The sequence below is a fragment of the Opisthocomus hoazin genome, chromosome 5 (assembly GCF_030867145.1).
Source record: "Opisthocomus hoazin isolate bOpiHoa1 chromosome 5, bOpiHoa1.hap1, whole genome shotgun sequence".
Taxonomy (NCBI): Eukaryota; Metazoa; Chordata; class Aves; order Opisthocomiformes; family Opisthocomidae; genus Opisthocomus; species Opisthocomus hoazin.
The window spans coordinates 88191621-88209918 of record NC_134418.1 but is presented as its reverse complement, the minus strand read 5'-3'; the positions used below and the strand labels follow the sequence as shown (position 1 = coordinate 88209918).

Genomic DNA, 18298 nt, shown 5'->3' with positions numbered 1-18298 from the left:
TTAAGTATGATGACAAACAACTGAAAACAACCATATCTACTTTTTGTGAACTATAAAATAAAGTACTGCCCTCATCAAACTGTTTGAAACCAGTATCTCTTTTCTACAAGATCCAATGAAATTTACTCTATCAGTCACAGTAAAGTCCTTACAAAAGTGGAGTACTGAAGAGAGGTATTTTTTTTTTCTCAACCCTGAATTCTTTCACACTGTAATACTACTAGCAGTATAGTAATCCCTGCAAATTAGGGGGTGGAGTCTGTCTAATCCTCTCCAGGATTGGAGATTGCACATTTTGGAAACTCCGAATGTTTTTACCTTTCTCCTGAAATGAAGTGTGGACTTAACTCATCATCTACATCCATAGCATCCCATCGTTAGAGACACTAATAAGCTTCTGACTTGCACGCATTCAACACCACTGAGAAGCTGACTTCTCTTGCATCAGCTGGGGCAGCTGGAGAGTGACACACTAAATGGACAATGAGTGGGGTCCGCAGACGTACACCAAGAGTGAGATACCAACAAATTTCCCTTTCAGAGCCAACTAAAGCAAATGCACCACCGGGGCAACTGGAGAAAGGGCTCACTGAGGGCCTTTCAACACAAGGACAACCTCCTGACATATTTGCAAAAACATCCCTGCTGATCAACAAAACAGGAAACACAAAACACCTGTTCAGCATCCTGCTCTCTGAAAGCTGGAAGGAAATCCACAGTGACGAGTGTCATCAGGCACAGGCTCACACTGCCTGATGCACCTGACCTGCTCCTACCTCTAGCTGCTGTAATCAATTAATTTGCAGAGCATGCCCTGGCTGGGAGAAACAATTCCCCAAGGCTTCGGGCTGGATTCTGGGATTACCACAGCCCCTGCCTCACCGCTCTCGGGGCGCAGCAGAAGTTCGGTTCAGCTCCCGCCGCCAGCTCCTCGAGGGAGGACAAGTTCTCTGCACATCTTCTGCCTGCCATGGTGGGAGTGCCTGTGCTGCAAAGCCTGAAAACGTGACTTCTTCCCCCTCAGCTCTCACCTGGCTATGCAGGGTAGGAGCAGCATTCTTCTGCCCACTGCTCTCAAGTCTGTGGGGCACGGCATACAGCAGGGAAGTGAGAAGTTGCCTCATGCCCCACACTTGGGAACGTACTGCTGGCCATGATTTGGCCTACAGGTCTTTACAGATTAACAGATCGTATCTTAGAATATACCTGACAATAAAACAGGAGGGAATTCCAACCCCAGCTAATGAATGACTGCCAAATGCTGCACCCACTTGCAGCCAAAACAGACCACAGCTGAACTACAAGAGGAGAAGGGCAGAAGCTGATGGGGTGATTCTTGCCAATACAAAGAGCAACATGCTGTGTGTCATGATGCACCTCTATTGCAGACAAGGTGCATCACCACAAAGCCCTGAATGCCGGACCTCCCATGCTCAGACTGATGTGTGCCAGGGCCAAAACCAAACGAGTTTCACTGCTGATAAGTAAGTGATTTCAGACCATTAGCTCAGGGGAGAATCTAGGACTCGTGTTCTACAGTAAATGGCTCCTTACCTGGCTCTGTTTTAGAAAAGAATGTGCACACTAGCAAGAAGAAATGAAAACACTGCAACCACAAACCAAGTGTGAGGATAAAACACTACAGTGTACAGTACCATATCCAGCACATGGCCACAGGAAAAACAGGGCATGAGTTCACACAAAATTGCAATATTACAATTTTACTGCAAGATGTTTACATCATCCTCATTCACTACGAGAGACACTCAAAGTGCAGCTGATCAGACAGAACGGAGCCCAAACTTCATCTTTTGCTCTGTGCTTCTTCATTCAGAGAACTTTTTGGTATGATTCCATAGAGTGAACATTCTCCATTTTCTTTGAACAAACTGTATTACACTTGTTTCTCATCAGTTTACAAAATCAGCTGAGAGTGAATGGGTTCAATTACAGTCCAGATTCCAGACCTCTTAAGAACTTACTGCCTAACACATTCCTTTCATTTAACAAACTGAAGCCAAATGAGGATTATATCATATAAAGAATACTCCCTCGACAGGACAATGCAATAAAATGGCAAAAATACTCAGAGGGTCAAATACAAGAACCTCTGATACTACCCACCAGATTTAACGCACGAACATCACATAAACTTAATCGTACAGTATTTTTACTCTGTATCATGAACAAGAAACTGATTCAGACGGTACTTAAGACCAAGTTTAATATATTCTGGCAGCCTCAGACGGCTAAGGAAAAAATGTGTTGCAGCAAAGTATGGATTTCCATATTTAAAAGATAATTTGATAGCTCTGCACAAGATACTAACCTCTCCCGCAAAATCCAAGATTTACAGTCTCCTAAGGGACTAAGAGTAAATATGACCAAGAGTAAGGGCTTTGCAAAGCTCTGAGTGAGGCATTTTCCCAAACTGACTTGTTCTTTCAGAAGGCAGAATTTTGGAACAACTTGAACTGATATGACGACCTTTAGGAACAACCACTTTTGCTAGAAAAATCATTCAGTCTTTCAGCTTGAGAAGTACATATGAGATCTACAGTCAGACATTTTTATACCTGCCTAAATGCATAAGTACCCCGGCAAGAAAAATATGATGAAAAGACTTAGATTTGGAGCTCGACAAGAAATTCAAACCTGAAGGCACAAAATTATACCTACAGTCAAATTATCCCCATTCACAAACAGCATTCTTGACACATTTTGAAGAAGCTGGGTAGAAAATAAAGAGGCAGAGGAACAACACTGCCAAGATGAGAGGTGACCATCAAATGAACAATTACCTGTGAGAAGATTATTTTTAGATTACTGAAGAATGGCTCAAGACAGTTTTGATGACAGCCTACGTAATTACAGCTTGTCTAATCCTAAAGCTGTATTGAACCTGACATGCAACTACAAATATACGACCGACCAGGTGAAGTTCAAATTTAAGACTCCAACTAAGAAACAGGATTTTATCTACTCAAACAGGTTTTCAGAAGACATGGCAATTTCTCTGCCAAGAAGAATCTTTAAATCAGTACAGTATTAGCCAAGTCTTTCCTCCTGGGCTTCTTCATACCTGTCTTCTATCTGCCCAGTAACACTCTCCACGTTAACCATGAGAGATATGGTGGTAACAAAACGCGCTGCTCTGAAGACACCTAACTGATGCAAAATGGGGCACTCGACAACTCCAGTGGACCACAGAACACATAAACGTGGTTAGAGATTTTCTGTGACATGATAGGGCTTTCAGAAAAAGCCAGTTTGTACATGTGATGCATCAAGAACCACATCATTTAACCAGAAAGTGGAGGTTTTTTCTTTAGCCAGTGTACAATGTAGCAAGACTTCAGTATATATAGGTATAGTTATATATAATTACATATCTGTATATGAACCTCATTAACTACAGCGCATACATTCATACATATATATATATAAATAAAACAAACTAGCCTTCCTGGCACTGCATATGCTTTATCTGAACTTCCCTTTAAGTTCAGCTGGAAAGTTCAAATGCAGTTTTGAATGGGTTACGTTCCAGTTATAAAACTGCATACATAAGAAATGATCTACCCTCCCCCCTTCTTTTAACAAAGAGGTAAAAGGAAATATCACCTAAAGCTACATTCTACCACTAGAATGAACAAGCATACTGAGCTGTCCATGAAGTTTGCAGTGTACCCTAGTTTTGACACAAAGAAAAGAAAAAAGAGGTTGAAGCATACACTAATTGAGACTTTTTCAACTCAGAATAGCCAGGACTAAGCACATGTACTGGATACAACAGTGACATTTCTTATTGCATATGACAACAATGATTTCAAAGGCTTATTTATGAGTCACTAATAAAATCCTAATATGTAGAAAGGACATAACATGCAAAGCAGACAAAATGTTATGTTCAATCCTGTTCGTAAATCTGTCACAAACAGCAACTGTCTGCTCATCCCTGTGACTTAGAAGTATAAAACCAGGATCTTTACCTCCCATCTCAGGTAAAGCCTAGCGATTTCAGTATCTCTGCCTCATTACTGACATCTGCTGTCCCATGAACGATAACACAAAACCTTCACCAGCCCACTTGTCCCCTCCAACCCTCTCTCTATAACACTTATCAGAATTTGACTGAATAGTGTTTGCAGTGATTTGCATTACAGAAAGCCACTCTCAGAAAATGCATTAACTCCTTTGTACTGGACACACCTTTTTGCCAGGAGACAGTAACTACGCATGACATTGCAGCTAGCCATTGAAAGTTCTTACCTTCTAACACGTGGGAAGAGCAGACTCCCATAATGATTCACATCACCAGCCCACTGAAATTTTTACCATCTTTTCCTGCCATATCACACCCTGCTTCAGTGATAAGCACGGTCCCAGACCTCAGTCAGACTGCAGTCTTTGCTGCACCGAGCCTCTTCAATTTGGCCTTCACCAACAGAAGTGCACAAACATCTCTCATACATGTCTCTCCAGACACTCAGGCACAGGATATATTTTAAGGAAAACATATTCTTCAGTGAAAAAGCTCACTGATTATATTTCTCATTCTTATTTGCCACCAGAAGACCTCTGCAGGCAGCCCACTTTCAAAGAAAAGCATCCTCCCCTGGACTCCGTGGAGAGCGGGCAAAGCTAGAGATGTTCTGACTGCAGCTATGTGTCCTGTGGCATCTCCAGAAATGTGTTCTTACTGATGAAAGCATGCCACTATTTACAGACTCCTCAGGGTAATGAGAGATGCAGAGACAGGTGATGGTTGTAATGTCCTGGTTAAGTTTTATGCTCAGGACTAAATAAACCTGACAGGGAACCTTCTTAAAGCTGTTCTCCACAACTAATTCTGATCCATGGTGATGCCTTTCAGCGAAAAACACCTTCATAAGCTATCTTGCTACTCAAAAACACTTAAATCTTTCTCTAGATATTGCTTAAATGCAAACAAATAAATAAAGTCAAGATAAATACCTCAGATCAGTGTTCCGAGGGAAAAGTCTTTTCTTCCCACTGAAGCAGACTTCAAAATCATCTGTTGTCAGTCTCTGTGCACAGTCAATGTATGCAGACACCTCCTAGCGATGAGAACTTTGGTCACAAATGAAGATTATGGACTGGAAAACACAAAGGCAAATTTCATTCGTACAAATGAAGAATAGAAACATACATATGCACACAGATCTCTGTATAAAAACATATTTAGAGAGTATATAAACATTTTCAACTTCACCTGGTCCAAGCTTCTGTTAGGAGTTAAGACACTTAAATTATGGCAAATTCTTAACACATGCTTGGCAGCATTGCAGTAAAAATAAATATAAAAGCAGCATCACATAACGTGCCCTCACATATTCCCCATGTCTCCTACTGCCACTTCGGAAGGGTTTTCCCACAGGTCCCAGGCTGTACCTGCCAGCCCCATGCGCACAACCCTAAAGCAGTCTAGTGCTGTTGGACACCTATTTTTAAACAAGGGTGGTTTTGTCTGGCCACTCTGCAATGATACTATCCATGCACTAATTACTGGACCAAAGTAGGAAGGGTGAGAATGTCATTTGGGATGCACCCCTACAGCCAAAGCAAAACTTATTCAACTTCATATTTACAGTAGATTTTTAGCTTTTCAGAAAGATGACCAACTGGAAACTGGTTACCATATACCTCTCTACTCTGTGCTATGACCAGAGAACAGAGCAGACTTTGCCAGCTCTCTCTCTTGCAAGACAACCCCCGTACTGTTTCATTCCCAACAGCTAATGAGTTGCAGAGCAAAAATCTGATAATTTAAATACAAAAAAACAAACAGCAAAACAAAATCTGTGCCTAGAAATAAAGCTGACTAAATAAAGCAGGGTAGCTACAAGTATGAGGACGTATTACCCATTTAGCTGCTGTACCTCCATGTGTCAGAGCTGAGTTGAAGTGGGTATTGAGGCACTTCGAGCACAGCAACACATTCAGCAGCAATTCTGGCTGCAAGAGATTACTTTCTGCCTTAGGGCTGTAACATTTGGAAGAACATCTCTGCTGCTGCTGAGATGCATGTCAAAGACAAAGGTGCTGATGGGATGGCTTTCTATAGCACTTGTTGCTGGGAAACCCTGTTTCCCATTTACTCTCTAGTCCCTCATCTTTTATTTGCTTTATTTTCCAACTGAACAGAGAATAGGTTGGTAGCAGACAATTCTTTTTGACACACTACCACAACACGGCAAGCAAAAAGACCTGGCAGGATGAGTGCAGACTTGCAAGACAGAAGGGTTCTTGCATTCTGGGATCCACATAAGAAAAATGAAACGCTGAGCTTAGAGGTTATTGGGTAGGTGAGGTATAACAGTATTTGTTAGCTGTACGTGTTTGTTTGTACTCAACTGAAATCAAGTGATATTTCTTTTTTGAATGCAGAGGAAATGGAAACAATACCACATGGAACTCTTTCAAAACAATTTTTTTTTATTTTAACAGCAGCATATTTCTAGAGTGCAATGGTTTAGCTGGCAAGCCTTTGTTATACTTAAGACATGTTTCTTTTTCCCATTTCACATTTAACTCCATCAAAATATGTGCTGCTCATTTTGCAATTTTGTACCATCAACACTGTTGACAGGAAGAGCCAGATGAATTGCCTGCAATACATCTGACCATCTCAAAATACACGTCTCCTCCCTATCCTCAGCACCCCCCATTTTGAACAACTGATTTCTGTGTCTGGAGAGCCAGGTCTGGGGCAATGAGAAAAACAAGACTGTCCCTCACACACAGCAAGGCAACTGTACATTGCACCCATGCTTAGATACAAGACTAGTTGTATATCATGCATCTGAAAAAGATTCATCATTCTTCAGAAAAACTAGTTTTAAATGAACCTTGACTTATGCAGTAGGATCTAATAATTTTAAAAAGCTGGCACATGTTACAGTATTATTTACAATGTTAAACGGAGGGCTACCTTTCAAGGCTCTTCTGCTTATAAAATTAATCTCCTAAAATAATGTTCATATATTATCAGCTATAAATCAACACAGAACTACGGGCAAGCAAAGAGACTACCATCAAAACTGCTTTATGACTCTTAAGAACGCAAACGGAATATCTAAACAAAAATGTTCTATGTTAAAGGTACGCTTTTGAGGCCTCCTCCTCAAAACTCAAGGCCTTTGATCCTTCTCATCTGTCAACATTGCTTCTCTTCTTTTCTCATCTGTGATTCATTTCTAACCACCTATAAGCATCCATTCATTAAACTATGAATCAGCTTGAATTTTCTTCAGTTATTCTAAACTTTTTAATTGTGTCACACCTTTTTGCCCCTGGGAAGACTTGAACAAATTTGCACTCTTTCCTCCTAAAATGATAAAGCTCCTGACTGAAAAGTAACTGAAAGAGAGAATAAAAATACCGTAAAACCCACAAACAGGATAACCTCCTAAAAGTCTCTTCGTTATTCTTCCGATTCGGCTCTAACACAACAAACCCCATTAAGCACAGAGTTTGTACTTGACATCCATCCACACGTTTTCAGGAACTTATTATATGGTGAAAGGTGAAAAAGTTTAAATTTAAGATGGTGTTTGAAAGGTACATATAGCTTTTGAGCCTAAAACCAGAACCTACTTACAAGTGGGGTAAACTGACTTATAATTACAACAACTTGGAGCAAATTAGAACAGAACAGAACATAATAGTTCATTTGGAAGGGACCTACAATGACCATCTAGCAACACAGAGATCCTGTTCCCTCTTTTCTGGTCACACGCTAGAGAAGGGAGATGCAATATTTATAGGGGATAAATAGAAATCTCTCCATATATTTACATTTATTTATTTACTTAAATAGAAATCTCTCCATGGGGGAGAGGCTGAGGCAGTGGATAAAATTCAAGATCAGGAAACTGTCATGTGGAACCCTAAATTTCCCTGCTTATCTTTCTTGCTTCCACCTCCAGTGATCTGTTCTTACAGTAGACAAATACTGTGGGATGCCAATGCTCTGATTATTCCAAAACCATCCACATCTCCTGCTTCCTAGAGACAAAAGCAGAACATTTACAAGGAGCTGACTTGGCTATGCCAAATACAGGGGCACCTTCTTCAGGAGTGTATGTATGTGATCCTTGGAACAGACTAATACCACCCTGCCATACTTCAAGCCAGATTAAAGAAACCCAACAAACCACTGCGAATAACCAATTTATCCAGACATTTACTGATCTTCTTAACTACATGGAATATTTGTACAATCCTATTGCCATCAGTGTTTGCCTTGTAATGCACAGCCCTACCAGAGCATTCTGATAAGTGTGTTTCTCCCACCCAGCAATCACCAAAATCAACTAAAAATTTGCACTGACTTCCCCCAGCCCACAATTAGGTCCTATGCTATCAGTTAGAAACATTGCAAGTAGGCCAGTTAGATGAGGACAAACCTGGAAAGAAGATCAGCTTCTGAGTTCTTCCAGCACAGGTAGAAACTTCAAGCACTAAGGGGTTTGATTGAGAGTTCAAACTACAAAACTTTTACAAGTTGTACATTATGGTACACACTGCTTGCTATAAATCCGTATATTGCCAAATACTGTATGTACCTGGTGGGCCTTGTTCATGGCACTCACCCAATCCACCAGAAAGATCCACTCCAGCCTCCTGTACACACTTCTGATTTGAATAGCAACCTGAGGGCTGCTTCATCCAGCTCATTCAAAGCAGTGAAACAATAGTGTGTGATTTTTGTGTCATGCTCCAAATCCACGAAAGAAAAGAAGGAAAGCCAGAAAAGCTGTTCACAGGCAGGAAAAACACAAACACAACTTTCCTTTGGGTATCATTTACAAACACTGCAGACTCGATTCTCGCCTATATTAATGCCATTATATACAGCTGAGGGAGTATAGAAGGATTTCAGAAGAGGTACAAATTACATTTACCTCCTGCTTCCAGCTTCCTTATACGTCGCTAGCTTTAGGCTGGGTAAGAGTCTGGGCCATAACTGGACTGATTTGGGTATTGGGTTTTCCTGTTTTTTGAAGCATGTTCAAGCTATGCTTCAAAAGCTACTAAAATCACCTGCTTAAAAGGTAGGACTGTGTAACCATGAAGGCCTTCCACCTTTATCTTTAAAGGAAACAAACAATTCTGTGCACAATTTCCACACAACATCCAAGAAAATATTGTCTGTGTCGGGGTCTAGTTCCATTTGTGAATTTTTAAGTTGTTAAGAAAAAAACCAAACACCACCTGCCAATGATTCACTCCTGTATGTTACTTCATACATTGAATCATGTTTCTCAAAACTGGTTTTGATTCCCAACAAGACCTTACCACAGACACCTAAATGCCACGACTTGCCCATCGTTTGGGGTATATTTGTGTGCATTGTGAGACAGGTTCAAGGTTCATCAAAGACAGAAGACCTGATTCCACTGACACCAGTGAGCGCTGATCAGACTTGCCAGGTTGGAGGAGAATTTGTTTGCATTTTTTCCTGTTTTGTTATCATTACTAGAAAGAAGTACATTCCTCACATTAAGCTAAATCTGTCTCTTTGAAATATTCCACTCCTGAAGGATCATTTCTCTCTGGCTAGAGCACTAGGGTGGAACCAAGCGACATGCCAAACACATCACTCCTCCTCGCCCCACTCTTGTCTTGGAGGAACTGGTATGAGTATCTGCCCTCCATTGCCTACTATGGGGTTAGTCCAACCTGTGGTCTCAGTGTGCTGCTGAGTAATGCTGCTTGTGAAAGAAGAGCTATTGATACAGATAAGCCTTCAGCGAAAGACCTCAAATTTCTGATAATTCCCACATACCAGAAGGCTGTCTTCATTTTTGCATAAGATGATGCTGCAAATGAGCTCTGCAGAGCCCAGACCTTTTTTCGATGCAAGCAAAGCGTACAACAAGGGCTGATACTGCTGGTAAGATCAATTAATATCCCTAGCAGGGGCAAAAACAACAGGTACTTCTTTTGGGAGATTAAAAGCTATGAGTGCCAACTATCTTACAAAAACTTCTAGCTTTCCCAAAACCCTTGCATTTCCTGTATTCTTAGAGCAGAACCTTCCTACTCTGAAAGAAAACATTTTAATACATGCTTTTCTTTCAGCGCCTCCTCAGCAGAGTTTGTGGGCATGTTCAACACAGTAATTTCAGCTGGTTTTTAACCAGGGGCTTTGCTAGACTGGGACCTACGAGATAGCAAATTAACTACAGCGAGTCATGATTCAGCTTTCTTTGAAATTCTTGTAATGCGTATGTGTTCAGTTGCAGTGTAGCTGAGGAGAGAGAATATATGGGAATATAAAGAGACCAGTCCTGCAGTCTGGTGAAACAGTCTTGTAATAAGAGTCCTTTAATAGCATGCCAAACTGCAAGTAGATAACAGGAAAGTAAAGACAGACAATGTTCAGGACTCAGTTACTAATTCACTGAGGAAGCTTTTTCATGTGGACAATATCACAGGTGGAGACCCAGAGGAACAAGCACAACTAGGCTGAAAGGGACAGGCGTAAAATACATTACCAGTTGAAATATATTTTTAATGAGCAGCAATTTATTTTTGTTGCGTAGTGTTTGGCCTTATTTACCACCTGCAGATCACGTTGCATCTAATAGAAATACCAGTGCATAACAGTAGTCACAGAAAGGACTTCATCTCTGCGTCTTTAAACCAGATGCTATTACCATTTCTGCGTTGCAAGCAGGAATAAATTGCTGACCTGTTCTTCTGGCTAGCTGCGAGTGAAAATACCATAAAACATAGGCTTACAGCTTGGGATTTTATCTTCTGCACAATTTGATTTTGGGTGAAGGGAGCAGTACACAGTAAAAACATGTTGTCCTTTTAGTACAGAGATTGAACCACCACTAAAGCAAGCCTAAAACTTGCTCTATGCACATGCCCAGATTTCATCTAGAAATGCCATTTTCTTACTTATGCTAACTTTGAAACATTTCTAAAATTTGTAAAATGTCTGAAATTACTTCCGTTTCCCTCTCCTGTGCTCAAAAATGCCAAGCAGGCTTTTGGGAAACATGCATCGTTGACCTACCTATATACTGTACAAAAGAAGAAAAATTAAGGACTTTGAGAGTAAGCACAGTAGCCTTTAGTCTGCTTTCTTCTCACCTGTCCAAATTAAGCAGCATGTGGTCTGAAGGTAAATGCAAATTAAAAAAAAAACAAATCCACACGTAAAGAAAGAAAAAAGAAGAGATCCTTACACGCGCTTACACAAATATAAAATTTATGTCTGTCTTGGGTTTTCTCTCACTTAAAGTATCTTCAAGCTCTGACCATATGAGTTAGATAGCATCTCTATATGCTTTCCCTGTTCAGTACCTAGACAGTGGATTCCAGCCCCAGAGAGTACTGCCTGATGCTAACCTGGGACACTCAGAAGTACTCTTGGATTTTTTATTTAGTTAGTAGAAACAGAGAGATAAAAACTGTGCCATATTATAAAGCAATGCGTGTGCTGTACTTTGTACCAAATGGTAAAACTCTTCTGTGGTTCACAGAGACCTAGTTCATGCTGGTGTTGCAGGAATAACACTGAGAGCAGACCACACAGCTACTAAAATTATTACTCAAGGCCCAACACCTCAGCTGTAAGATACAGTATACCATTCACTGAGGTAAGCAGAAGACTGCTGTGCTGAAGGACTTCATGCTTTCATTCATATTCTGTGCATTTATGTGCCAGGCAAAGGGCATCAGATGGAGCATGCAGGGGGCGTTTTCAAAGCGGAAGCACCTCAGAAAGATCCCGGGAGCAGGGCTGTTCTCACCAGTCGGGTACGCAAGTCCGGACTCAACCCTTGCTCTGCTGCACGCAGCCTGTACGTTATTTCCCCCCCAGACCCCCAACACCTTTGCAGTTTGAGGAGGTAAGAAAAGTAGCTGACTTATTACAACAATTTAAATAAGCAGCTGAGATATGGAAAATGCGTTTCTCTGTCCTGGGGCCAAACTGTTTGAGAAGCCGAAGGCAAGTCCCCACTGCTTTCACCCGTCCAGCCAGACGCCTCTCCAGTGATGCCACGAGAGCAGCCCCTGACCGATTCCGAGTGCAGAAAGCTGCCCTGTCCCACTGACCCCCGGCCTGTGGCCGATGCCTCAGCACTGCACCTCGGGCAGAGGACGCGGTGATGGCCCTGGGGCCCGCGGCGCTGGTGGCAGGCACATAGCAGACTGTGCCGTGTCTGGCAGCTCCCTGTGCACCCCAGGTGCGGGGCTGGGCATCCTTCAGAAACACAGGCACGGAGACGCATACACACACAACATAACCAAGCTTTTTTGAACCTGGGCAGCAGCGTTTGTGGGAAAGAATGGCTGGCCAAGAAACAGATGTTCTAGCTTTCAACTCTACAGGAAAAAAAAGAAAAAAAAAATCTGGTTACTCTTCTGAAAAAGAAATGTTTGCTATGCATGTTTAACGTGTGCTTCCCAGTCCCTTACTGTTCAGTATTTGGCAGCTGCTCTGACTGGAAGAAGCTCTGTGGACTGTGAATTTGCTTATCTATGTAAACAGGGTGTTGCCTCAGTTTGAAAACAATATTCTGGCTGAGAACAGCCAGCTGAGAGTGTGAGTTAATATTAATTCTGTTAGCATTAAAATAAAGGAGCTTATTAAAACCAGAAAGCACACAGAACATAAAATTCGCTCAGACAGACATAAGAAGTCAGCGCTAGCAGTGAGAAGGTAGCCACAGCTTTTGGGTTCAGCTAACATTGAACAAGGCATGTTCTCCTGACAGAGGAGCGTTCATTCTGTGGGTCAATATGGGATAGTTACTGCAAGTAATGCTCTGAGCAAAACGAAGAGACTTCAGGAGGAAAAAAGTAGAAGTATAAAGGCAGTTGTCTGTATGTAAGGAAAGGGGGGGAGGGGGGGTAGAGAAGAAAACAACAAGAAAGAAAAGCAAAAAAACCAAAAGAACACCAAAAAGAAAAGCCAGCCAGTGCAGGACCCCTCACCCCAGCTGAATTTAAGTGTAGAACTGGGGAGAGAAGGCTTGCTTTTATTTAAGACCTATCAAAAAAGAGAACTGCAGATGCTTCATGAAACCTTTTTGGGAAGCAAGCATTTCTTTAAAGCTACTGAACAGTACAAGCCTTTCAGTAAATTCAGAAATACAAAGGCAAAACCAAAACCCAACTTAGTACATGAAGACCGAAAGCCGAGGGAAGAACACCCAAGAACACCCAGAAGAGCTGCCATCTCAGCCTGTTCACGCTCTCTCGAACCTACACAAAACCTTTCTGAGCCCCATTCTCCCCAAAGGTGCTGGCTGAGCGCGCGACTCCTCCAAACCTTGCTGCGCCCCACAGTAGGGCATCGCATATCACCACATCATCCCTACCGTCACCCCACGGCAGGTGAAATGAAAAACATTGGTTTTCTAGCCGCTCATGACGACACTTTGTGCCTGCTGCAGAAACAGAGTTCCTGTACGCTTCTTCCAAATTCCTCTTACAAGGCCCAGTGTACAATTTTTTTGTGCGTCCAGCCAAGAGGAAGGATGAAGGATTTAGGGGATGTGGGGCCACCGCAGCTCCCTGTTGTGGGGAGACCCAAGAAAAAGCATAGGCTGAGTACCTACCCCAGTGCTACAGCCATGGATGGCCTTGCACAGGAAAAAGTCTGGAAAAACAGACTAAAGAACAAGGAAAACTTCACAAAAAGTATCCTTTGTCAATCAAAACCTTCCAGGACATTTCATTATTTTACAATAGCATCCTTGAAACTTATTTTGGTAAAACAAACTGCCTTGTAGGTAAGTCCCTAGTGAAATCTACTGAAATTCATGGATGGTTTCACCATTTTCTCAGTATTTGCCCCATTGCTGAGCTCTGTTTGAGCTCTGCTTGTATTAAACTTTCACCAGTTCTCGTTTTCCTCAGCTGAATACCCTTTTTTTTTTTTTCTGCCATTTCAGTGCCAACATTAGTGTAGCACTGAAACAAACTTGAAGGAAAAAAGCACCACTAGCTTCTCCTCTCATTTCACTTCAAATACACCAGCTCAGAGTGTGTTTCATAGCCACATATTTTACTATCAGTATCAAGTCGGTGGTTCTTGCATGTCAACAAGCATACACACACACACACACACACACACATTCCAAGTCACCATTATGGCTGACGCTCTATCATAATAGTAACTTTGATATGCAACCTCAAGCATCTCCAACAGAACGAAATAATCTCAACTCAAGAATCACTGGGAGGAAAGCTGACTGACTCATATCTTGCAAGTTTTTTTGAAGACGTGTGAGGAAAAAGCATCCTTATCCCTGTGCCTGGAAGAAGCCCAGACACACCCTCCTGAGCACACCGTGACAGTGGAACTCACTAGCCTGGGCTGCTCCAGAACCCACTGTGCTGCAAGGGGCCGAGGGGCAGGGAGAGGTGGTGTTACCAGGGCACAAGGCTGTGCAGGAGCCCCTCAAAAGCCACAACAAGAGCTAGAGAGGCTGAGATAACTCCATTACACACAAGCACCAGGTTTGGCAAAGGCCCCTGTGCTACCTGCTTTTGACAGAGGCCAATATCTGCAGCCTGTAAGTGAATAGAAATAGCCAAGTCTGGCTGAATGAGCCAGGAAAGGCATCCTTTCTGGATTGAGACTACTGTGGCCACATGACACGTTGACTTACACCAGAGATATGATCTTGTTCTGTACCCTGTTGATATAAAAACTCAGGGAACTGTACCCTAACAGTAAGTGCATCCTACCAAGTCTTTACAAGCTCCAGGTCTATGGTCCATCCATGACAAGGACACATGAAGGCAAAATACCACTTGTTACAGGGGATTTGCTGGCTGATGGTAAAGGCATTAGTGTAATCCTGGGAAAGCTCTGTCCTTGGGTCACACAAACAGAAAACTGGCAGATGAAAGTCCACCAAAATCTGTTCCTGTCCCTGAAAGGACCAACAATAAATGTCTGGGAAAATACAGAACAACAGGGCAGGTGTGTTAAGGCTGCTTGCCCAGCACAGTATCCTGAACCCCATCAACCTGCAGCTCAAGCATTTCCTAAACCGGGGGTTTTTGAAACTAGGCTAGTGGGTTTTTTTGATTAACTCTTCCCTGTGAGCTAAAGGATGTGTTGTGGGTCAGACAGCAGAAGTCACTGCAAGTAGCTGAACATACGGTCAGTTCTGAGTGTGCAAAAGTAATCACACGTTTGCCTCTCACCCATAGCATCGTAGGAAATAAAACAAGCAGAAGAAACGCAGAAATTCCAATCACTTTCCTATCTGTTTCACTAAAAACATACATTTCTGTTTACCCTGCTAAAATATACAAAAGCTGTGTAATTATTAGACAGGTAAACCAGTAGATAAACTAGCAAAAGATTTCAGCCTGGAAAGTAAATGAAAAGAAATGCAGCCTTTTTTCCCAAGAATCTCAACTTTCGAAAGTCCATAAACATTGCTTAAGGATTTTGGGGTGGGTTTGGGGTTTGTTTTTTTCAGCTCACTGTCCTGTACCTGCTCCATCAGAAGGGCATCAAAGTATTTTCCCTGGAAAACACCTAATTTATGAATAAATAAGTGGTGAGGCATGAGAAACTAGAACAATAAGGGTATGTCTTAAAGGCGGTGAACGGGACTGCTCAAAGCCTACCCAAATATTGTACCAACCGGATTTCCACAGATGAGCCTGCCCCTGAGACAGCAGCAGCACTGCACAGAGGGCTCCCTGTATTCACATCGTGGTCATCCTCATTCTTCCTCTGACGGAAAGAAAAAAAAAAATATCATACATTTTCTATTAATTGGCCAAGCAACCTTTGGGGGACCCAGATCTGTCCCACTTGACGTTCCCTCTCGCCGCGCATGCCTGGGCCGACAGGCAGCCGGGAGCAGCCTCCGGGCCCTGCGGGACGAACAATCCCCCAGTGTTGGGTGTGCTGCAGGTGTCTCGGGGTGTCAGCTGCCTGTTATTTATTACTGGTTTGCTGTGTACAGGGAGGCAGGCCAGGCCATCACTAACAACTCTGTGCAAATGGTCAGGGAAAGGAAAATAAAGCCTGTGCAGCGGGAACCTTTAGGGGCTGAGGTTTTGCTGGCAATGCCTGGCATCGTTCCTCTTTAGGTGCTACTTAAAAATTGTTACTTGTTTGACTTGGAAGCAACTTCACATAGCTGGGGCTGTGCAAGATATGCGTCGCAGGGAAACCAGCTGGAGGCAGGTGTGCTGCTTTTTTTATTTCAAGTTGTACTGGAGGAACGCTTCCTCTGCCCAGTTCTGAGGGGTTTTCTTTTTAGAAGTCTGTTTACATAATTTGTTTTCCAGTGGAGAAAAATGACTGTAAAAATAGTAAAGGATTCATTTGCATGTCTCTGAATTTGAGGAGTTTGTTTTCGTTTTGTTGTTTTAGTTTTCTTTTGACAGAAAAAGAGAAAAGACCTCTTACAATTACAGAAAATTAAAACCAAATAACTTTCCAAATTCCCAGTCTTTTCCTATTTTCCACTGACCTAAGAGTAAAACACAATCCACGTTACCCCTTCAGTGCTGATAATGGTTGCAGAACCTCTTGCAGTTACATTTTTTCTTGGGGGGATTATAAAACGGGACTCACATGTGGCTTTGGGATTAGACAAATAGCTCAACTTCAGCAAACCAGATGTGTCCAAAGCTGCTGTTTAAGGCATGGCCGGGGGACGGTGCTGGCTGAGCGAACAGAGCACAGCGTGCTGGTCACAGGCCTGGGGACTGCAGCTGAGAGGAGGTCACATAGACAGGCTGTCAAAAACAGCCTGGGAAATTAAATGAGGAAAACAGACCTCCTTGCTTGCGCTGTGGATGAGCAGAGGCACCCCGGCGCAGGCACGCACAACCCAGCAGAGCGACCCGAGCATCCTCCCCTTGATCAGGGCTCTGTCTCACAGGACGCAGGATCCATCTTGGCCAGCAAATCTACAAAACTCAGCGTTATTTTGTTCTCAACAGACATAACCTGTACTCACCCTGGGATGTCCGACTGCCTTGGCAAACATCGCATTTTGACAACCTACAGCTCCACTCATCAATGCAAACCACAGGGCCAGGGCTACACTGGACTCTTCTGCTCTTCAGAAACAACACTTCTCCCTCCCTGAGTGATGTAGGTGAAGAGACTCTGTTACCTACGCAAGTCCTCCCCTAAGGAAATACACAGTTCACTATGACACCAGAACATCCTTATTTTGTACCAGACTACCTAGTTACATCGGAATCAACAAACACCTTAAAAAAAAAAAAGGAACAAGTTGCATAGAATTTAACAGCCTTCCCCTTGAACAGCAAGGACTGAAATGAGCATATCACCCCCTGTGCTGTGGGGTCATCTTTACTTCCATGCTAACAACTTCAAGGAAGCAATCCTGCTGACACAAGAAAGTATTTGCTTTTCTGAAACCTCCCCTTACCACTCCTTGACCTTCTGGGCAGCTGGAAAACTAGCTGTGTTTGGCAGGTGTCCAGGGGCCAACTAGTGCTAATATCTACAGCCACTTTCTTCTCCAAAAGGAGCAAAATGAGCTCTTTCCTTAATTTATTCACACCAAAGTAAAAATGAGATGAAATCTGTAGGCTGTCGCCTGGACAAGGTCCTATGCAGCCTGCTCTAGGTGACCCTGCTTCGGCAGGAGGGTTGGACTAGATGACTCACAGAGGTCCCTTCCAGCCCCTACCATTCTGTGATTCTGTTATGCTAGCCAGCCTCTTAACATTTTTTGCCACCGAGACATTTTTTAAATCAACCGTTGCTGTTACAAATGGCACCTACTTTGCCCCTCACCTACAGGGGCTTCAAGGGCCAGTGAAAGCTCTCATTTGAGCAGTCCTTCCCTGCAGCAAGCCTCCCCCTACTTCTTAGTTTGTGGATTTGCTTAACCGAACTCCTGCTCCAGCCCAGGCTGGTGCAAATGCCACGTCCCTCCTGCCATGCTCAGAAGAATGTCCTGCAAGTACATCGACCAGCAAAATCACAAGACGGAGATCTTTTCCCATATAATTACAGGGTGGTACCACAGTGCAGATGTCTTCATGCAAAGCTCTGGCAGCCCACAATTAACCAGAAAAATCCTGCAGCAAATGCAGTTAGAAGGGGAAAAAAAACCCAAAAAAACCCAAAAGACAAGTTTATCCTAAATTTGACAGAACTGCCTATAAATATAGCTATAGGGCCTTGTCAAGCATATCTTTGCTGTAATTTCTCCTTAAATATCATGTCGCTAGGATTTAGTCCCACGTGTATATTTTCTATTGGAAAATAGCCTCACTAATACATCTT

At 42.7% G+C, this 18298-nt stretch overlaps 1 protein-coding gene across 1 annotated transcript in view; it reads right to left on the bottom strand.

Annotated features, from left to right (window-relative positions):
* Positions 1–18298, bottom strand: part of CFAP299 (cilia and flagella associated protein 299) — a 217710-nt gene that overhangs the window by 25058 nt on the left and 174354 nt on the right. Inside the window, 1 exon segment of the mRNA XM_075422118.1 lies at positions 4978–5120. Within this exon segment, the coding sequence (XP_075278233.1) occupies positions 4978–5120 (143 nt within the window).